General features: G+C 39.9%; 2 protein-coding genes across 2 annotated transcripts in view; one reads left to right on the top strand and one right to left on the bottom strand.

Moving 5' to 3' along the window:
• The window catches only part of TG (thyroglobulin), a 149302-nt gene that overhangs the window by 36422 nt on the left and 89810 nt on the right, over positions 1–23070 (bottom strand).
• On the top strand, positions 758–22944 carry SLA (Src like adaptor). The gene is made up of 8 exons (XM_036378928.1): positions 758–965; positions 6210–6303; positions 12272–12371; positions 15638–15724; positions 17074–17177; positions 18684–18815; positions 20737–20869; positions 21770–22944. The coding sequence occupies exons 2-8, from the start codon at positions 6243–6245 to the stop codon at positions 21987–21989; spliced, it is 837 nt and encodes a 278-aa protein (XP_036234821.1). The 5' UTR covers positions 758–965; positions 6210–6242; the 3' UTR covers positions 21990–22944.

Raw genomic sequence — 23070 nt, 5'->3', positions numbered from 1 at the left:
TAAGCACCTACTTGGAGTTGCTCTGGTGCAAAGTGGGAAATCTGCTAGAGTTTGCTGGGTTATTTTGTTTTCTTTAAGTTTGTCAAGAGTTTTTTAACATTTTCCTGTATTACGTTAGGGAGTTTTTCAGATCCCATCTTGATTATAAGAGCAAAGGTCAAACCTTAATAAATCCTTTTGACTTCTATATTCATACCCACAGTACAACATTCTTCAGTGCCTTTAGTCAGGTTATTCAACAGGCCAGTATCTTGGTTCCTCCATCTCAGACACTAAGATGAGGAAGGTCCTGAAGCTTCTGCACTTTTTACAGCTAATGTGAAAATGAGCTTCACAGACTGTCTTTCAATCCATATTTCTTCATTGCTGATCTTAAGCTTCAATTATTTGCAGACAGAGGTATTTGGTGTACAGAGTAAAGCATAAAGCAAAGGCTGCATTCCTATTCAGATTCAATAAGAGAGAAAAAAATGTTTTGTGCCTCTTCCTGTCTGTCAGAAAAAAATAGTAAAACTGCATAAAAGAAAACAGTTGGGAAATGAGCATTACTGGATAAATAAATTCAGAAGAAGAAGAAGAGAAAATAAACTCTTTTTGTGTAAGTAATGCAAACTGGGTTATTTCTCTCATTTTTTATATCTACTGAAACCAGCCCTGATGCAATACATTGAAAACCTCCCTGTTTTTCTCAGCCCATAGATAAAGTGTGCCTTCAGTAGTGACTTGCAACAGGAACCTCATCTGTTGCAAACACTTTGAGCCTTCCTTATTTCTCAGAGAGGAAGTATGTGGCCTGTTTGGCAAATGCTGCTCTACATGACAGCGTGAACTTCACAACACTCTCATTCGACCGGCTGCTCCTCCACTTGATCAGCTAAACCTTGCTGGCAGCCTGAGAGCAGTGCTATGACTACGGCTTTTCTCAGGAATACTGCAACCTGGAATGCCATGCCCAGCATTTAAAGGTAATCACTGCTGTGATATATTTTACATTAGCTGCGTACGAGACCAAATGTTTCCATTTTATTTATATACAAGGGTGTTCTATTTCATTAACAATGACAGGATTCAGACCGGGGATTTCAAGTACCACCAAAGGCAGAAATAGAAGAGTCTGCCTTGATCCTTTTCATAAGGAGTGGTACTAAAGATAGACAGGACAAGGAGTATTTCTACTGAAACCTAAGAGTAAGACAGATGCTCAAAACCTTATGCTAAAGCAAACTGCATTTCACTGTAACCAAAATAGGAGCCTACAGATTAGTGGGCTTTTTATTCAAAGTCTTAGAAGTGTGGATAGTGCAGTATTTCTGTGTTGTTTCAGGTTTGCATGTGTCTCTGAATTACTTTGCTGAGAGTATTATGTTATTCTTTCTAAGTGCAAAGGTAAAACTGCCTCAAAGCTGGAAGGATGTTCATTTTGATTAATGATAAATTAAGGGAAATACACCAAAAAATTTATACAGTTTCTGAAATCTAAGTTGTTTTGCTTTTTCTTTCCACAAATGAAAAATAACAGGATGCCAGTGCTTTCATTTTCAAGCTAAATGAGATTCAGACATTACCTGTGAACTTTATTGAGAATTAAATTTTAAGACCTTGGCAATATAGATGTGAATATCAGGAAACAAAAATAAAATACAGTATAGCATCTCAGGAATGATAAATGTTCTAATTTTACTAGTCTATGGTATTCCTTGTAGGAGGGCTTTATTCATGCGCTTATCTTGCCTTTTTATTCCTCTTATTACTTTCATTTCTTATATTAACTAATTCTCAATCATATTAAATATAACTTTTTCAAAGTTCTCACCAAGGAGCAGAATTTCATATGTTCCATGCTATTTAACTGATGCAGAAACACATTTTCTCAGAGAACAAATTCTGCAAGAGGAAGTTATTGCTACATGTGCTGCACACAGGAACGGAAGGGGAAAATTGTACCACAGGTTTTGGACTCACACGATGTAGGTCAGTGGGATTCCAGTCTTGACAGGTGAAGAATTCATATCTGCTGAGAGTTCTGATAAATAGGGCACAAAGCAGGTCTGGGACTGCAGATATTTCCTCACGTTCCTTTTGGCAGCAACGATCCCTAAGCCCTAACAGCTGTGTGTGCAAACAGCCCTGTGACCACCCCTCCCTGACACAATGTGCACAAGTGGAAAGGGGAGAGGAGGAAGGACCAGACTTGGAACAGTGCAAATGTGATCTTAACAATTAAAACCAAATTTTCATGCAAGCCTGAGGAGGTGGCTGGTGAGCAGGCGAGCTGCAGGTAGATTTTGGTTCCCAGCAGCCCAGCGGGCTTGGGGTAGATAAGACACAGTGAGTTTAGAGTCTATCATTTCTCTTTAGTTCTTCCTACATCACCCTCAGTAAATTATTTCCTTTGGATCTGACATAATTATCTGCTCCTGTGATGGAAGGATGGCACTTCTACTTGTACCCCAAACTCTGTCATCAAGTTTAGATATAAGGAACAAAGTTTTTACAATGAGGACGGTGAAACACAGGTTGCCCAGAGACATGGTAGATGCCCCATCCTTGTAAACATTCAAAGCCAGGTTGGACAGGGCTCTGAGCAACCTGATCTAGTTGCAAATGTCCCTGTCCATGGAGGGAAGGGTTGGACTAGGTGGTCTTTAAGTCTCCCTTCCAACCAAAATTATTCTATGATTCAATAAGGTCAAGTGAGATGCAGTGGCTCTAGCAAATTTGCTATTTCAGAAGATTATAATCTATAAAACTATTACTGTTCTTCTATCGATTTCAATGAAAAGAATTGGTTCATGACATTTTTAAAGCTTCCAGTAAGTCTGGCTTTGCAGAGTGTCTCAAAATTTCAGAAAACCACAAAGAATTTATCATGCAGCGATGGAATGAATTTGTATTGTGCTGACAACAACCTGATAGAAGCACAAGCTACTTAAGCCATCAAGTTCTATCACTCACTTGAGAGCAAAGCACACCATTGTTTTAGAAATATGATTAATTTGTACATTCTTACTCTAGAAACGGTGATACTACTTTGTACATTCTTAATCTAGTGATATGCCATTGCCAGCGAACAAGTAGAAACACTTTTTGCCTCCCTATTTCAAAAAAAACTTCCATGTCCCATTTTCAACATCTGAAGGTTGAGTCATACCTCAGAACATTGACTCAACTACCTTTGACTGGACTATAGGAACCTTTACTCTGCCCATGTACCTAATGACAAATGGCCTTATAGTAAAACCTAATCTGATGTCTCATTTTCCTTTTAGTCACTTTGGCTAAGTGAATTAACAACAAGAGTCAGAGCTTTTAATTTTTTAATTTTCACTGAGCAATTCTGCTCTGAATCGGAGAGCATCTTGAACTCTCTGTGCCTTTCAGGACTTTATGCTACCAGTGGTAGTGACAGTAAGAGAGCATGGAAAATGCAATGAGAAACAGCAAAGTGCCGCGTTAATGATGGCACAGCCCGAGACGTCACTGCTCCTCACTGCACTGAAAGCACTTTGTAACCTTTGCATTTTCCACAAGCCAGATTATCCCACATCTAAGGCAGCAGCAAGGAGCTGCACATTGTGCCCTGATGACCAGAGGTACTCTGAGAACAACAATGCCTGGTATGGCAGAAGGGAACCAGGCTGTGCTCTGCAAAAATACAAAGTAGGAACTTCCCTGTTGTCCAGTATATAATGCCTCAGTGGTTTAATTGCAAATGATGTATAAGCAACCCTGCAGAAACACTTCAGATATTTCTAAAGCAGCATGTAGAGTTTAGATCCTTAAACACCCTCTAGAAAAATCTAAGTGCCTTGGTAAAATGTGCTGTGCTTTTAGAAAGATTGAAAGCCTGAAGTAAAATTTTCAGAAGTCTTTCCACCACACAGAAATACTACATATCAGTTTCCAAAATTATTCAGGCATACCTGAAATTAGGAGGAGGAAAAAGGCCACTGGTCAGAAGCCTGACACTTGTAGGATGACTTGCTCTCCAAGCCCTCAAATAACAAAACCCAGCATAAAATGGTACTTAGAGGTAGGACTCTTTTTTTTTTTTTTCCCAGACTTTTGGGACACAAAATTCAAGCTGTTATCATCTAAATATCAATTGCATATGTCAAAATGATAGATGGACATCAGATGTTTATGCTGTTATTCTTGCCATCTACCTGGAATTGTCAACATTTTCAGTAACTGCAGCTTAGATTCTATACACCGAGCAAGATTTGAGACCCCCTTTTAAATTACTGCAAAAATGCATCTACCAGAGTACAGAGCTCAGCAGAGTTTATCAGCCCAGGTATTTATCTCACTCTCTTGGCTGACATTTTCAGCCCTGTTGAGCTCTTTATTGCTGTGCCCAGTAATTTTTCTGGCTAATTTGAAGATGAGCCATGAACATCTATAATATCTGTAGCCAAAATACTGGCTGCACTACTCCTATGGGTTTACCTCTTGTTCTTTATGGGCTACAAGTAAGAAAAGTATTTAACAAATTAAGTTGGGTCTTGCAGAAAAATACCCATAATTAGATCAGAAAATTATGATCTTGAAAGGAGACATTGCCTGACAAAGTGAATTCCGGTTTCAGGTTTAGAAATTTAAGTGCATTTACATGGAGAAAGATTTTTTGTTTTGTTTTCTATAAAGAGACCTATTTTTAAAACATGAATACGCAAGTAGTTTATTTAAATTTAAGGATGCTGTTTTATTCAGCTTCTAGACTTCTCCTATCAGGCCACACATTTTTGTTCTTGTGAAAGTAGGTTTCAGATGCTTGTCAGAAAGACTCTGGCACAGCTGCACCCTCCAGATGTGCCACAAGCCAGTTCTGAGTGCATAAAGCAAAGGGGTAATGTTCCATTTGGCCAGTGAAATAGAGAATTCTAGCCAAGAGCCTTTGGGAACAGCACTAAGAAGCTTGGAAAGCAGATGAGGTGGAGTCAAACTGTGCACTACCATCTGTTCTAGCACTGAGCTCCTTGCATTTGGTAAGGGATGAATTTTCTTTCCTTTGAATGGCATTTTATTCTGTAGGATAAAATTCTGTCTTCCTAAACTGTCTGTGAGATGTTAAAAATTTACTGTATTAATCAACATACTGAAATTCTGCCAATCTAATTCTGAAAGACAATTAGCAATAAAGTCTTGCTGATGTCCGTGGTTCTACTTCTCAGGTTGGATGTCTCTCCATTTCACTGACCCTCATCAAGCTCTAGCAAGTGTAAGTGAAGAGCAGTGCACCAAAGTCAGTAATCATTGAAATATTTAAGCTAGAAAAGGCCACAAGATGCAGAATACTCACACAATGCTGCTAGAGCTCCTGTTATCATTTTCACAGGGCAATAGACATAAATACACTTTTTAAAACAAATTACCCATCAGCTGGTGGTGTTATTTTTCTTTAATGAACAGTTTTTAAATAGATATAGCTTTTTGTCTTCTGCCTCTGAAAATATACCATAGCATGATACACTTTCCACATTCAAAATATTTATCTCTCTGTACTCTCTCAGAGATAATTAGGATGGCTGCAGCAAAGCTATGAGAAGGAACTGCTCCTCTCACACTATTTAGTTCCACAATTGTCTGATACTGTTTCTTGTATATCCACCAAAACTTTTTAATACAGGTATCTGAAGAATTTTCACTGGCTGGCTTTATGCAGAAGGACTGATTTGAAATCAAACATATTTTAGGCAAGGTGTTACTTAAAAAAAAGTTGCCCACACTTGCTGAGGGCACAATTGCATCAGAAAAAAGCCCAAACCTACCAAGCTGTGTTTTTTGTGATCAGTAGTAAACCAGCAAAATATACACACAGTGCTGAAAACCAGGAACATCAGTCTAATTAGATCCTTCATAGCCTCAGAACCCTAAATGCTGAAAAAAACATTTTTTATATGAAATGCCCATATGGGCACAGCTCTGCTGCTACTTCCTATTGTGCTGAGGTACTGGTAATGGAAACTTTTACTACATCATGTTCTTCTTAGCAACTTCCCTAGCTGTGGTTTTCTGCTATTCCCCTGATAAAAGCACCAAAGTGGTGAGAGTTTAGCAAGTATGTAAAACTCGCGCATGAATTTGACACCAGAGTTCTCAAAAGAAAAACTGTATGAAATTGGAGACGCCCAAACGAGGTCATTTCTCATCTGCTGGAACAGCAGGTGTTATTGTGATGTTAAATTTCAATGTCTGCTTTGATTTAGTTCTGAAGAACTCCGACGGAATTAGCAGGCACAATGGGAAACACTGTGAAAACTCCAAGAGCATCTGAGGAAACAAACACGCTGAGCCAAACGGGTAAGAACTCATTTCACTCATTTCACTCCTTCGGGAGAAAAAGCCGCTCACGGTACGCGACAGACTCAGCCATGTGTCGCTCCTCACCCGCCTGACAGGAGCAGGCAAGTGCATGGCTGCTGTGGCAGAAGGAGGGCATCCACCAGACAGTGCTTATATTTAGCTACGTTTTAGCTCATTTTCCAAGAAGCACTTTAATTAAAAACTCCAAATGTTAAACATATTATTTGCTGGTGCTCCTTGAAAGATGTTCCTTCCAAATCAGAAAGCACTGAAACACCACGTCAGAAACCAGGAATGCTGTGTTTTGACATAATTGCATGTGATATTTTATACTAATTTATCCTTGAAATTTGGGGTTCCTTCATTTAAAGTTAAAATTTTAATGATGTATTGCGTTGAACCTTATGTCCATCCACTGTCAGACAATTGCATTAAAAGTAGCACACAGCCAGCCTGTCACCAGATTTTTCCATAAAGGCTAGAGAGGAATACAAGTTTCACAGGGCCAGCTGCCAAAGAAAAATATACCACATCTGCCCTCTGCATCCACATGTGAATAAATCAGGTTGCAAATCCCTCCCTTCCACTTCTGTAGGCTGGTAGAGGTCATGCACTGGAGGGGGAAAGGAAGAGGGATTTGGTGATCAGCTACTACAAACTGTGAGTGAGTGGGTGAGCGAGTGAGTGAGTAGGTGGAGAACTAGTAGTGCCTCAGCCCTCCTGGTGCACTAATACAGGCAGCTGGCACTAGAGCTGCAAGAAATCATTCCCCAAAGCTGAAGAGGAGAAAGCAGTTTTGGTTTTTTTCCTTTGGGTTTGAGGTGGGTTTTTTAAGTAGGTTTATTTGTTTATTTGTTTGTGTTTTGTTGTGTTGTGATTTTGGGTTTTTTCCATCAAAGATTTTCTGACTGGGCTGCTCATTATTATAAGGATAGGGAATCAGCCTGGTTTGATTTTTGCTGCAAGGAAACCCAGCCCTGCTCTTAGTATGGTTAGGAACTCAATTCACTGAGATGGGCAGCCTTGCAGCCCTAGGTCCTAACATAGAGCATAGCGGAGACCAAAAACTACTCAGCAAATTGCTAATTTTTTTTGTTGTTTTTTGGGGTTTTTCTTGTGAAGAAAAGTGCCTTATGCTGATATTCCCAACAACTGTTGACACAAATACCACATATGAACACCAAAACAGAGACATGCATTCACTCAAACAGGACCTTGGTGATGAGCAGGCCATAGCTGTCACCAAGTTTGTCCTGGCCCCGCATGTGATAAAAGTCGGGATTTAGCAGAGCTAAAAATAACTGCAACCCTTTCTAAGATGGAAATATAACATATCCCTAAAACACACCTCTGCAAACATTGATAGCACAGTCATTACAATAGGGAAATATCTATTTAGGAATTCAGGACTCGGTCTACTTCAACTTTCCTACACATCTAGCACATCTAGAAAGGGGTGCTGTTAGTCCTACCTGACCTCCCGCTATCACCTGGGAGAGAACAAATCTCCTGTAGCTGCAGTGGCAACTGCCAAGGCTGGAGGGATGTTTCAGACACTCTCACAGCGGAAATTGCACCAGATACTTATGTTTAATCATCCAAAGGCAAGGGGGTTGTCACAAAAATGACCAGTGACGGAACACCTCTCCTATGAGAAAAGGTTGAGAGGGTTGGGGTTATTCAGCCTAGAGAAGATAAGGTTCCAGGAAACCTTTTTGCAGTTCTCAGCATTTAAAGAGGGTTTATAAGAAAGATGGGGATGGACTTTTCAGTAGGGCCTCCTTTGATACAACAGAGGATAAAGGTTTTAAGCTAAGATAGGATAGATTTAGACTAGATATAAGGAAACAAATCTTATAATAGGGCTGGTACAATACTAGACCAGGTTGCCCACAACGGTTGTAGATGCCCCATCTCCAGGAACTTTCAAGGTCAGGATGGTTGGAGCCCTGAGCAACTTGATCCAGTTGAAGGTGTCTCCACTCACTTCAGAGGGTTGGACTAGATAACCTTTGAACGTCCATTCTAAATCAAACTATTCCCTGATTCCAGGATTTATCAGCCTGAATAGCTCTTTGGATCCATCCATCTCTTAGTCTGGATCAGACCAGTATCTTTTATAATGGCTTAGATGTTGCTAATGAAAGTTGGGATACAAACATCAGTACTGTCATCCAAATCCAATGTAAAAAGACTTCTAAAAATGAACCTGGTACCAAAGTGTGTGTTGGGGTTCATCCAGTGAGTTTGTATCTGTTTCCCTTCCTGAGTAGATCAAACTCCAAATCACATCACAAAACATAGATTTCCACCACGCCAGGAACAGACTTGATTTAACTGAGGTGGAGGATCCAATCCATGGACTGTCAATAGTTGAAATAGTTATTAGGAGAAGTAGGTTTGACACAGGCTCATTTCAGGGAGACTGAATAAAATGAAGGACTGAAACAGAAGAGAAAGAATGAAAGAGTTTCCAACAAAAAGGGGGAAGAAAATAGATAACTGCAGCCTGCAGACTTGGTCTGCAGTGTTCATCAGACCCCTATGAGCCCCTTGTGCTCTGAAAGCAAAACCTTGTGCTTTCCTCAGCACCAGTGTGCCAGTCTTGACCCTGAGAAAGGGAACAGTGTATAAGCTGCATTTCCCATGGAGGATTTGGAGCCCAAAATAACTGCACCCTATCTGCCCGCATACTGCCAGGCATTCCTGGCACAACCCAGGGACTGATGACAGAGTGAGCAGAGCAGCAAGGGGTCATCGGGTCATCAAGGGTTGTGAGCCTCTCTCTGTCCTCCTTTGGGACCCTGAATCAAGGGTTAATCCTTTTGGGCTGCACCTACACAAATCTCAGTTCCCAAGCTGGCTGGTTTAGATCTAGCTTGGGTACCAAAGTGTGACTCTGCAGGCACACCTTGTGGTGCTGCAGTTTCCCAGATGAGTGCCTTCCTTCACCCTCTCTGGTGCACCCCCTTCCATAAATCATAATATTTCTGCTGGCCAGTAAAGCTGGATGATGCATGGAGCCGAACTCCAAAGAGTTCATTCCCACTCCAGACATGGACCACATCAGTGCCTAGCACAGCAGATTTTTGAGGGCAATGACCTGGATCTGGATGCTCTGTCTATGCTCTGCCTACTCTTTAATAATGCTTCATTCTCCCTTCCCAATGAATAATTTGAAGGATACAATATTCAGTCTCACACTTTGCAAGACATGTGGGTGTGAAGACATCTAAAATTAGCATGTATTTCACATTCATTTCCTATTCCTAAAAAAACCACCCAGAATTAACACCTTATGCAGTGGAAACGATTGTGCTTCGATCTTTCCACTCTAACTTTTGGGTTGTTCCATTTCAGATGTAACCTACACTTGCCCTGTGGAGGAGAGTTTGTGTTAGATAAACTCAGGCAAATCTTTTTTCTTTTACATCTTGAAAGTGTGGGGAGTTCATCAGATGAAATCTTTTAGATCACTATGAAATTTAGGAGTGGAGAAAGCGTGTAATTTGTTTCGTTCCTGTTTCCAGGCTTTTGTGTTTGTAAGGAGCTGATATGGGTTCTGTGAAATGTTGTACAGTGTGGTGGAGCATTTTGCATGACCAAAAAACCCAGTGAGGTTTGACTTTAATACCAATCAAAACGAAAAGAAGGAGGGGGCTCACTCCTTTCCTTTCACTTTAATATAACTTTATGTAATTCAAGAGGTAACATTTGCATGGATGTGGAAAATAACACTCTGATATATTCCTTCCTATTCAAAACTAAAAATTACATGCAAAATTGAAACAAAAATTAATATAAATATGAAAGTGTAAGCAAAGTAAGACAGGTCTTGCTAGAGTAGACAAAAAGTCACCTTCCCCACAGTATATAATGAGATGCAAATGACAGTGCATAAGGAAGGAGAGCAGAAAAGCACTTGTTTTCCACTCTTTCACTATGGAAGCAGAATATTTATAAATAAATAACATCATTTTTTTTAAAAGGATTGCTAAAGGCATTAAGCTAAAATAATTATATTCAATGTAGCATTACATGATGTTTTATAACCTGCAACGAGAAATGAAGTGGTGGCACTTTATCCTCATTTTGCTATTTTTAAAATGTATCTTCTGGCTCATATTCTTCTAGTAGGGTAAAGATTTTGTTTTGTCAAAAAAGACTCAGTGCCAGTACTTAGGTGTCATTAGTCTCAGGTACTAAGTAGCTTCAGAGACAGGAAGGTGCCACTAGGTTTTCTGTGCAGAACAAGGCAGCCATCAAAGGCTTAGCACAGAATTTCTTCAATAGGGTTGAACTAAGTGTATAATAAGTTATATTAGACTAATCACAGTGGTTGGCTGTACTGGACTAGTCCTGTTTAAGTCAGTGACACTAAACAACTAAGAAAATAATATTAAACATTATTAATATCAATATTAAACGCACTCTTAAAATAATCATAGAATGGTTTAGGTTGGAAGGGATCTTAAAGATCATCTAATACCATTCTCACTGCCATGGGCAGGGATGTCATCCACTAGATCAAGTTGCTCAGACCCCATCCAACCTGGCCTTGAACACTTCCAGGGATGGGGCATCCATAACTTCTCTGGGTAACCTGTTGTGTTTCTTTCCTTCATGTTTCTTTCAGCCTTTTACAGTTATCTTTATGAGTTGCTTCTAAGGCCCTGAGACACATAGCTAAAAACACAGAGCATTCATTCAGAGTGTTGCACCTAGGTTTCCCTCAAAAGATGTCTTCCTTAAAGAGAAGTTGGCAACAAATCTATATTAAATGAGAAAAAACTAACAAGATACAGAAGTGTTTCTCTCTCTCTTTCTAATTTCTTTCTTTCCTACCCTGAACTCACACCCATTTTTGCACATGTTGGGCTGCACAGAATGGGAAGTATGGAGATCAAACAACCTCTGCAACTGTAGTGCTAGATGGTGTTCCTAAGGACCAGGGTGCTGATCCTGGTGGAGGCAGAGGGAAGCTCTGTCTCCCTGTGAGATCATGGAGGGTACTGAGACGTGCAGAGAGGGAAACTGCTTCCAGGAGAAATGCAGGCAGTGAATGGCACAATCCCTCTTGCCAGGACTTGTGACAAAGAGCTCAAAACACCCCGCATGACACATTTCTGAACCTCCCAGCTGTCAGCATTTACTGGGCACCACAGACTTCAGCAGGATGAGGAGCATTTCATGTTTGATGATCTCAGTCTTGAGTACAGTGCTCTACCCCTCAGAAACCCAGAAGACTCAGCATGTCCTACACAGGGTGCAAGTCCCAGATTCATCCCAGCTGATGTAAAAGGTCTTCTCATCTCTTTGCTGACCTCAGCTCTGCAAATTATCATTTTACAATGGTTTCAGCTTAAACACCCCTGTGCCTGTTTTCTGTCACTGAAGCTCTTGCATAGTCTCCATGCAATGCTGAGAAAAAAGTGCACTGGCTGATCATTAAGCTCTTTTAAAAAGTGATGGAAATGGGCAATAATGGCCACACTCTCATTGACCCTGATCTAAACTACCATTGAAAAGTATCAGTGGTGTAAAATTATGAAACAATTGAACATGCATCTTCCTTTTCTTAAATTTAATGCTACAAAACTGTAGCTGGAGGCAATTAGAGACAGTGGCATTAATCAAACTGGGTTACTTCCTAATACTATAAATAATTACTAATTTTTTAGTTTTAAGCTGAATATGTCCTTTAAATATGGTAATTGCTAGAAAAAGTGGTCTAAATTTAATTGCTTACAATTAACCATATGACTTTTCATTTCTAGTATCTTCAAAGTCCTCTTATAAATCTATAGGTTCTTCTTTAGCTCATGATGTTTATTAATTGATATTTCAGAGATTTTTTCCCCCCATTTGACCTATTACATAAAATCTATCATACTTAAAGAAAAATCCATTTTTGTCTCAGAGCCCTACCTTTGGTTTAAGTGATCTTTTCTTTCTTCTTCCACAGGTCAGGAAAGTGACTTCCTTGCTGTTCTCTATGACTATCCTTCAGCAGACATAAGCCAACCGATATTTCATGTAGGGGAAAAACTACGGGTGCTATCAGAGTAAGTTGATCAATTTATTTTTAAGTTAGCTTTATTACAACTGAAGCAAAGCTCTGTTTTATGCACCTGGCCCAAACTGGATGCAATTCAGCAAAATGAACTGAATTCAGAATTTTCAGGGAAGGATGCTTAGCCATAGTGTAAATTTCCATGTAGTTTAAGGATTTGGGATTACATATTGTCCTTTGATCTATATATTTCTCTTAGGTTTCTCAAGCTGGATTCAGACTCTATTCTATAATAAGACTCAGAACAATTCTGCTTTGAAAAATAATTATGAGAAAGTATTCCCCAAATGTAATGGAAAACTGAGTAAGAGCCAAAATAGTTTGAATCACATAGAAAAGGAAAATCACTCTGAATTTCTTTATGTCAAGTATGTCTGTCATTTTCTCTCTCATCCTTTTTAATCTAAAAACTCCATTATTATTAAGTCTTAGAATTTAATCCCTATTTAAGGCAAATGTAAAAAAAAAAAAACTTTTAAAAAGTGTGGGGGGGGTGATTCTTTTTCTGTTTTTTAATTGATTCTGCATTTTCTTAGTGAGGGAAAAAAGAGATTTCTCAGCCAGTTCCACTCAAAAAATTTAAGAGCCCCAGAAGTAAGCAGGCTTTGGAGAACTAGTTCAGACCTTAACCTTAGTGCAGTACTGCCAGACACAAGAATGAGCACGTGTACAAAAATTGGAAGTCAGCAGCCCTGATGTTCCTCTAGGCACAGATTGTATCAGCACACAGTGACCTCCTGGAAGTTTCTTGGCCCCACAGCTACTACTTGCACTGCTCAAAATGAATTGAAAGGTTTCATTTTTGCAGCTGGTCAAGCAGATGGATTCAATGGGGGACCAGACAATTGATAGCAGAGGAATCCTTGGAGGACTTCTAAAATAATTTTAAAATTCTCAACCAGAGAGTGAAATGGCTGGAGGAGAAAAGTACTCCAGAGAAGCATCACGGATGGCTGATGCTTCTCAGACTCTTCTCCAGGCCTCCATGAGCTGCAGTGGCCTTTGTCAGCCACAAGACACAGGCCTTAGAGGACCTTTGGTCTGACCCAGAATGGCTGCACTAATGTCCTGCTGAGACAGTACTTTCTCTTCCTCCCTGAACCTAAGGGTCCCAAGACTCAGACAATACCATCAGATAAATTTTGCACTGATGGAGAGCTCCTCTAAACCAGGGGGATTATCTCTGCCAGCTTCTAGTAGTGTAAAACCTTGCTGCAGTTTGCAGAACATACATGACATGGTTCAAAAACTGCATTAGCTTGGAAATTCCAGCTCTAAGCCTCACTCTCAGGTTTCATCAGCTACAGGCCCTCACACACCACAGGACTGCCTATACCCACATCAATGGGAATTATATGTGTGGCATATTATATGTACACATGTGCTGCAAAGTAAAATCTACTGCAGGAACAACTTCTAAAAGAATAGGCTTTGGCAGCAGAAGTTTTTGATCTGTTTGTCTGTTGTGCAGTGAACAAGGGCTTCTCCTGATGGATAAATTACATCCAGAGCAAGCCTTGATGGGAACTTTCCTCTTCTTATTTTGAATCATGAGCTTGTTCACGGAAGACAAGCCAAAGCTCCAGGCAAACCACAGTGTTCTGATGAAGGACCTCTTCTCCCCTGACAGGGTACATGCTGATGTCAGCCTCTTCCTCTTACCTGAAGCCTCTTCCTGCTCATAAGCTGTAATTCTTTTTCCAAGATCATTCAAAGAACTAAAAGACAGTAAAAAAGAAGCTGTGACCAGAGCACAAGTGATGAGGAGTCACCACAGAGAAGTCAGCACAATCGGCAGCTTTTCAGTTGCTTTTATAACAGCAGCTTTTCAGCCTTCTACCAAAGTAATGATGTGTAGTGGCAATCAGCCCCAGCAATCCTGCCAGGAACAGGACATATGGCACCTCCATGGGAAATGCAATTCCTCACAGATATTTGTGACTGCTCTGGGTTGGCAGATTTATGTAAGCACCACTGGCACAGTTTCTCACTCTCCACACTGGTCAGGCACCTTTCGTTACCAGATGAACTGCATTTGGCTGGCAGTAGTTAAACCAAATGTCCTCCAAGATTTGCCTCAATATACATAATTTCTGTAGCTCCTGCAGCAGGAGAGATGAGCTGCTTTGGGATTTTAAATCATCATAGGGATTTTTCAGGGTTAGTCATATTAAAGTTTGGAAGGAGAGAGATTACAAATCTCTCAGTTTTGGATTTGGTTTTTTTTTCATATTGCAATTCTTGGTTCTGTCTAGGAAAGTTCTGGGGAAAAAGGACCAAAACAACCTAAAATTCTTATAGATAAATTCATTTCATCTGGAAACCCAAACCCCAAACTTCCCCTTTTTCCCTCAGCACAGACATTCTGGACCATGGTCCCAGAAGCTCTAACTTATGACATTTAATCTAAGTGATTTCAACTCAGCTTTTCTGACACACACTGAGACTCTGATCTGCAGTGTAGACATTATTTTGGGAGCATTTATATGAACATCCACAAAACCAGCATTCAAACACAAGACACAGTTCCTTGGATTCAAACTCTTAAAGTGAAGGTGCAAAGAACTCAATAGTCATTAGGATCCTTACACTTCAACTAAAGCTTTGCAGCATCCCTGTGAAAATTCTTGGTACCCTTTATTTCTGAAGGGATTCAAGAGTAAAAGCCAGAATTCTGTATCACAGCAATGACTTAAGATATATTGGGGGAAATACATATGCCTGCAGCTTCAGCTACAAGGCCTATTTGATTGGAGTCTGCTCTGCTGCTCATGGAAGACAAGGACAAGAGCAAACCACAAAGCAGGTTCAGTTGGACTCACAGCCTGTTCCCAAGCAGACAGGCTCCACTTCCCAGATCCTCTATCCTGGTGTTACAGGGCTGTCCAGACACAACACATTCAGCTGTAAACTGAATATCTTGGACACCAGTACAAGTCTAGCTGTGGGAAGACAGAGCACAGCATGGTTTAACCACTGAGTATTTATCCTTCTTCTTTCAACTGCAGAAAAATATTTTATTACTTACGTAATTTAAATGGAACAAAGTAGCTTATTTCTCTGTCCACATTTAATTCTCAAGTAGGTTTAAAAATGGAACTGCACTAAATGAAACCAAACAGGGTTCCTTTCTGAATACACAGTTTCAGAAGTACACACAGAAGGTTGCAGGATAATTTGTGGAACTTCACTAACTTCCAAATTATGAGAAGCTCTGAAAATACATCTCAAAATATCCCTTCTCTTGCTTTCACACAGTGAAGGAGGCTGGTGGAGAGTCCATTCCCTTACAACAGGTCGAGAAAATTATATTCCAGGAAAATATGTAGCAAAGGTTTATCATGGGTAAGTAAATGCATTTCTATAGCCTTTCATCACCACGTTTTTACATATCCTCCTCTGATTACTCTGAGTCATAGTTCAAATAATGCCAATAGTAACTTGGCAGACAGAAATGTCATTTATTGACAGTCTAAAAGACATCTTTGAAAACTGAGAGCCTCAAATCCACTTATACATTCAGACTAAGTGAAAAGGAAAATCCTTCCTTTAAATACTGGAAAGAGCCATAACCACCTCAAATCACATATAAGATATTTAATATGCATCTGTTGCATGGACTGATCTCTAACTTAAAGACATTGATGAGGAGAACCTATTTAGAATGGATTTTTAATATTTACATTGAGTAAAATTTTAGCTAGGTTTGCTCAGGGAAACAGGCCAAAAAGAACAAATAGAAATGCTAATAAGTCATTCAAGAATGTAAACTTTCTCACTGGATGAGCTAAGGAAATTTCAGACATTTCTTGTTGCCATAGACACCACTCAGGGAAAAAAAAAAAAAAACAACAACAAAAAAACCCCCAAAAAGCCATTAAAGCACAGACTTAAAAGCTTTCTGGCAAATATTTTAATGCCTGTTTAATTTTAAGGATATGAACTGTTAATGTCACTGTAAACTATGCAAGTGCTTCAATTTTAACATGCTTTTACATACTCCTGAAACAGAGATGCTTTCCCAAAGGCAGGGCACAGATGTGGGGCAATAGAAGCCACTGTCTGAAACTTCAGTGACAGCAGACAGGATCAAACACATGAGAACAGCTTTAAAATATAATTCCATTCTATTCCATAAGTCTAGAATGGCTGAGCAAGCCCAGGTGCATAGTGAGACACTGGCTGTGGCAAAACACGGCACTGCATCAAGTTATGGTGAAAATTTGTAGGACTAATTCCACTTTCCCTTATCCACAAAGGCCATTAACTTAAATGGCTGGACTGTTCCCCAGAAGAAGCAAAATAATTGTAACTTATTTGGGGTTTATTTATGACACAATTTGGGTTTAACAAAAGTGCTTAAATGAAAAAGAGAGATTTAACTAATGCCACAGATGTCGTCAATATACCACATGAATCTGTCCCCAGCATTACAGACCAAAGCAGCTCCAAAAGTTTTCTTTTCCCAAACTTTATTACTCTTCTCTTAACCTCACAAAGGTTAATGGAACTCAAAACCAGCAAAATTTTCTCCATAAACTGGGGAAATATGCCTGAATATAGATGAGAGAATAACTATAGAAAGCCACAGTGTAATTTTTGCAGTCACTTTTCCTGGCTAATTTCACAGCCACATGCTGCTCACTGTTTCACTGGTGTCCAAATTTCAGGATTTGTTTTTTCCTGCTTCACAGCTGGTTATTTGAAGGGCTGGGAAGAGAAAAAGCAGAGGAACTTCTACAGCTGCCCAACACCAAGGTCGGCTCCTTCATGATAAGAGAGAGTGAAACTAGGAAAGGTGAGACAATACAGATTTTTTTCCCTCTTGATCTCAGGCATCACCAGTTTTACAGTTCTTTCATTCATTCATTAATATCCTGCTTCATATGGAACATTCCAAAAGCAGAAAAGGTATATAATGGGAAGGTGAAGGCACCCAGTGCAGAGTGCCAGCCTTTACCAGTCACCTACTGGGAATAGGGTTATTGATGGCCATGGAAAGTTCCACAGGAATCAGCACAAACAAGACACAGTTGTTTAAACACTATTATTTACTTTGGTTGCATGCAAACCTGATGAGACAGTGGGACTTTCAATGAAGGAAAAGTCACAATTTTGCCTTTGTCCACAAAGGATTGATTCAAGAAGGTGTAAAATGCACACCAAGTACTAGGGGGTGGTGGATAAGTGTTTACTATGTAAACAAGGGAAGTCTTTTATTTATTTTAAAAATTGACTGGCCTTCAATTTTATTTTCTTTCTTTTGCTACATGGGAATTATACTGTGCCAACTTTATACTTTTATTTTCTTCAATGGGGACATAGAAACAGAATCATAGAATGTCCTGACTTGGAAAGGACCAACAGGGATCACTGAGTTCTGCCCCTGACCCTGCACAGGACCACTCCCAGAATCCCACCTGAAATGCCTGAGAGCATTATCCAAGCCCTTCTTGAACTCTGTCAGGCTTGGTGCTGTGACCACTCCCCTGGGGAGACAGTTCCAGGGCCCAAAAACCCTCAGGTCCTGCCACTGGTCACCAGAGACAAGAGATCAGTGTCTGCCCCTCTGCTGCCCCTGCTGAGGATGCTGAGCACAATTAGCAATAAGGGCTCCCCTCAGTCTGCTCTTCTCCAGGCTGAACAAATCTCCCATGTGCAACGTGCTGTCTTCCTTTTCTGAAGCACCAGAACACATTCTAATATCATGATACTACAGATAAAAGGGAATAACACATCATCTCTACTGACCTCTTGCATACCACAGGCCAATTACCTTCTTAATATCTATACTAAATTCAAAGAAATTTAGGATTGGCATTTAGTCCTTGCCACTAAATGCTGCAGAACAGTTCTAAACAAAGCAACAGAAAAATCCAAGTGGTCATCTCCTGCCATGATTGCATTACCAGGTCTCAGCTACTGCATTACTCAAAGCTGTAGATAAAAGAGTACCAGCCTGGGAGTCTGATCTCCCTATTCAATGGAGGGCAAACAACTCTGTGAAGGCCTATTTCCTTTATGCCATTTCAAAAGATCCCATGCCAGCAATAATAAAGGAAAAGCACACCAGAAATTTGGTTGAATTTAATTTGGTTGAAATTAAATTCAATCAAAATCTCAGGTCATGTTATATTTATGTATATCTATAAAGTATAATAAGAAATACAAGACGGCCACTTAGGTTTTTTCAGCTATTTCTGAGATGTTTTGAGTAATGGCACCAGATCTTACAGATACTCTATTCTGCTACAGACACCCAAGCAGCCCTACTTTGGTGTAATTACTTCTTCTCTCTCTCCAGGCTTATATTCCTTGTCAGTGAGGCACAGGCAGGTGAAACATTACAGGATCTTCCGCCTCCCCAATAACTGGTATTACATCTCTCCACGACAAACCTTCCAGTGCCTTGAAGACCTTGTCAATCACTACTCAGGTAAAAATAAGTGTAGAAAAAACATATTTTCCACTGGCAACTGTAAAACTATCCATCAAAGGTCCAGAAGAAGAAGTTTTGCTTATGTCCAAGACTTGTAAATACTGCCACAGAACATCAATGGAAATAGTTTATACATTTTACTTTATTTTTCATCCTAAATTAAAATATGCAGCCCTTAACAGTATAACTGAAATCAGTGCAAGAACTCAGCTAGATAAAGCCAGATAGGCTCTGTCTGTATTGGTGTTTTGCAGGATATTGTATAGCCATGTCAGTAACACAGTTTGAGCCAAACACCAGGGTCTAGGCGTTCCCTAAAGAACTTCCAAATGCAGTTTGGAGGTCAGCACAGGTCAGGGATGCCCAGACCCTCTCAGAGCACACCTAAAGTCAAAGTGTTAGCATCCAAAAATGTTCAGCTGTACAGAAGCCATGTACCTGTAGGTCTGGGTTCCAGAGACAAATTGCAACTCCTGGCTGACCCTGTTTACCAACATGAAGATGTCTGCCATTCATTTATTTGCCATTTAGGCAGACAGATAGCTTCAGGGCATGCAACATCAGGCTCTCTATTCACATTTTCCTAAAGAACCACTAACTAAAGAACTGCACATAATCTTATCTGCAGTAGAAAATTTTCAGAAACATTGTGAGCTTCTTCCCTATCACTTTAGCAGAAGTGCATGGCAGGAATTTATCAGCAAAGGTTATATCAAGAGGCTCAAGCTGTTAGCTCAATTGCAGAGTCAGCTGTCACTGTTATTAATATCAGTCCAGTGGATGACACTTTTTCTATGACAGCTTTCCAGATTTATGGGAATTTAACCTGTGTCAGAAAGGTAACTTGACAAACAACACAGTTGAGTGGCTGCAGTTACTATGCATCATAATGAGCGTGTTCTAAAATGAGGAAGGAAATTGCAAAGAACAAATTGCCTAAAAGTTACAAGAGAACAATAGGTTCTGTGCTTTAACAAGCAATGGGTACTCTGTAATTTTAAAAGTGTGAAGACACCATTCCTAAGTATTTCACAGACAAAAGAAAAAGTATGATGCCAAAGAGTACACTGATAAACTGAGGAGAAAAGTCATTCACATTCAAGCAAATGAAATTTTCAAGTCCAATGACATAAAGAGAGTAAGAATTTGGACAAGAGATATATGTGTATTTACATGTTAGCTAGTTGACACCTTTCACGATTTAGAAAGAAGGAAACAACCGAAGCCTAAAATCTGGGCTGGGGCAGAACCCAAAACTTGCAACAACTACCATTTTTACTTGAGTAACAGGTGTAAGAGGAGACATAGCCAGATTTAGGTCTCCTCCTTCCCTCACCATAAGATACAAAATCTCACTCTGAAATAAGACTCAGATTTGTAGAACACCAGCATTTAGCCATGATGTTCTCTACTTGGACAGAAGAATATCTTTGATGTTCCTAGTGGAGCAAGAAGAGGGTAGAGCACAGAAACATTGATTAAGGTAATATGGGAACTTCAATTCACGCCACAGTCATGTTCCACAGAAGAGTAGGTGTGCACACAATCCAATCTGATCTTTTTTACACTCAGTTTGCATGGCTGAGACAATAGGAAGCAAAACAGAACTCACTGAGGGCTCAGAAAAACTGGATTTATTTTTCTGCTCTGTCACAAGATTCTTTCTAGTCTTTGAGCAAGTCACATTGTCTTTCTGTATCTCAGTTCCTCACTTGTACTGTATGAAATATGACCAATGAAAAATTAAAAGGCAAAGGTATGAAGAAAGGAAAAATTAAGCCTGTGTTACTGTGTCCTCACTGAGAACACAAAATTTTTGACTGCTGCTGCTGAATACAAAACTGTTTATTTGAGCATGCAACAGGGAAAGAAAACAATAAGCAAAGATTAACTGTCTGTGTGTTCATTTTCTGTTCAGAAGTTGCTGATGGTCTCTGCTGTGTCCTTACAACACCCTGTCTCACCCAGTGCACTAACAACAACACCGAGATGAATCCAGTTCCTCCTGTGGTGATGAGGAATAAAAATTTCAACTGGAGAAACATTCACAGGTACCACATACAGCACAGGCTGCCAGAAACAACAGGGCTGCTCCCAGCCATGTGTATACTTGTGCTTGCAACACAGAACACATAGCTATTTATTTCCTTCTAAAGGAAATAAAAAAAGCAGTTTTAAAGCTTGGACAATCTGTCATCAAGTTAACACATGAAAACTGAATGCCCAGCTCTCTAACTGATAATCTAGATTTTTAACTTTGAAAGAAGGATTGTTAGCATTCAATCATTTTTCCTATCCAGCTATCCAGGACTCCTGAGTCCTTTCACCAAGGGGCAGGAGTGAGAGCTGTGTCACAAAGCCCATTGACATCCACCACTGCTGATCCATCCCCACTGATGTGCAGGGCAGAAGTGGCTCCCCTCTCTTCCCACACCCAGGGAGCAGCACAGGTGTAATGAACACATTGTCCAAGAATGAACCTTTCCTGTTGTGTCTCTCTTGACACACAGCCCAATTCATGAGATTTCTAATATCACAACTGCCACAAGAGAAAGTAGGTCAGGTTTCAGAAGGTGGGGAAACAACCACCCTCAGAAACAAAAGCACCTTTTATTTTTGAACGGTAAATTTCCCTTCACTACTCTTCTTCACAAAACATTCATGTGCTTATGAAGGTAAGAAAATTTTGTGCAGTATTGAGGCAATTTTTCCTACAGATTAAGAAGAGAATATAGATGATACTCCCTTCTCAAGTGCCAAAAAATATTTATATATTACTGTTGTACTGTTTTTTTGAGAAATGCTAAGCGACAGAAATGCTTGGTGATTTATGAAGCAGAAATGTTTTTATACAACAACAATAACATAATTAGGTTTAACAACTGCTAATATTATCCCAAGAGGCTCAGTCCAAGTAGCTGAAATGGTAACAAAATTTTGTTCTTTTAAAGGCTGGAGGTGACTGAAGATACCAAAAGCACCCTGGCAGCAATAGATGACTCTTGCCTCAGCTATGGCCTGAGGGAAAGCATCGCTTCCTACCTCTCCCTAACTGAGGATGACAACGCTTCTTTTGCAAGTGCCAGAAAGAAGAAATCCCAATCTCTCATATACACAGGGAACAAACATAAGAGTGCCCTTCCCTTGCCACCTAGATACTATGACAACTAAATACAGGACAAACAGGAAAGAGCCACAAACTGACGAGTTAGGACAGAAACCAGAGCATCCTGTGGTCCTGCCATCCTTCAACAGCTGGGAAATACAATCTGCTAAGCTGGTGACCAAACACCAGCAGTGCTTCTGCATTTCCTCTTCTGAAGACCTTCTCAAAGGTGCTATCCCAGCCATGGCATGTGCTGGGAATGTCCCCAGTGCACCAGAACTGGTTCACAAGCAGGATAAACTGAGATAGACTCAAAGTCAAAAGCCAAGTGGTGCAGGTGACTCTTCAGCAGGGGCGACGCCCATTGTACAGAGGTGACTGCAAGGGGAAGAACTAACTGCAGCTCAAGAACTTAAATTGAGTCTGACTCTGGTGTTCTCCACAAGGCTGAAACTGTCTTTGCAGAACCTGTGTACACTGAAAAAAGGAGCATTTTTCTTCCCAAGATAGACTTATCCATTGTCATCGAGAGTGGGACAGACATCAATAGCCCCAAGAAAGAATCTAACATCTGGCATCCAAGAAACACCTGATTATAGTGACTCCATACTTATCTTTTAGGAGAAAAATTAAAATCACTGACTTTATAAGTAGCATTTAATTCACTTGCTGGCAATGGCCTGCAGTGTCGTAAAATAGTCACAAAATTAAGAAGAGGCTTAATTCACTGAGAAAAGCAGTTCCTACTTATACCTGACATGGGAATTCAGGCATATCCAAACATGCAATTCAGCTGCTCATAGTAAAGCAGACAAACAGAGAACAAAGGGGGTTTTAATTGAAAAATAAAACGTGATGATGTTGTGCCTAACTGCAAAGGTTGGCTTGCAAAGGTGTGACCTTTTATGTGTACAGGGATATATTTTAACTTTGACTTCTGAAGTCAGCCACATATTTATGTATAATATTTATATTAATAGCAGCTTTTAAAATAATTAAACTAAGGGAACAAATTGGTAACAGTGGATGTTAGAGATTTTTTCTAATTTCTTGTCTGATGAGAGTTATGTCAAATAGTAATTATACTTTCCATCAAATCACTTAAGGATTAGAGGGTTTTCTAAAATGTCTTTTTTTTTTTTTTTT

Source organism: Molothrus ater, chromosome 1 (genome assembly GCF_012460135.2).
Source record: "Molothrus ater isolate BHLD 08-10-18 breed brown headed cowbird chromosome 1, BPBGC_Mater_1.1, whole genome shotgun sequence".
Lineage (NCBI taxonomy): Eukaryota > Metazoa > Chordata > Aves > Passeriformes > Icteridae > Molothrus > Molothrus ater.
The sequence above is the reverse complement of the archived record's forward strand: the minus strand, read 5'-3'. Positions and strand labels throughout refer to the sequence as shown.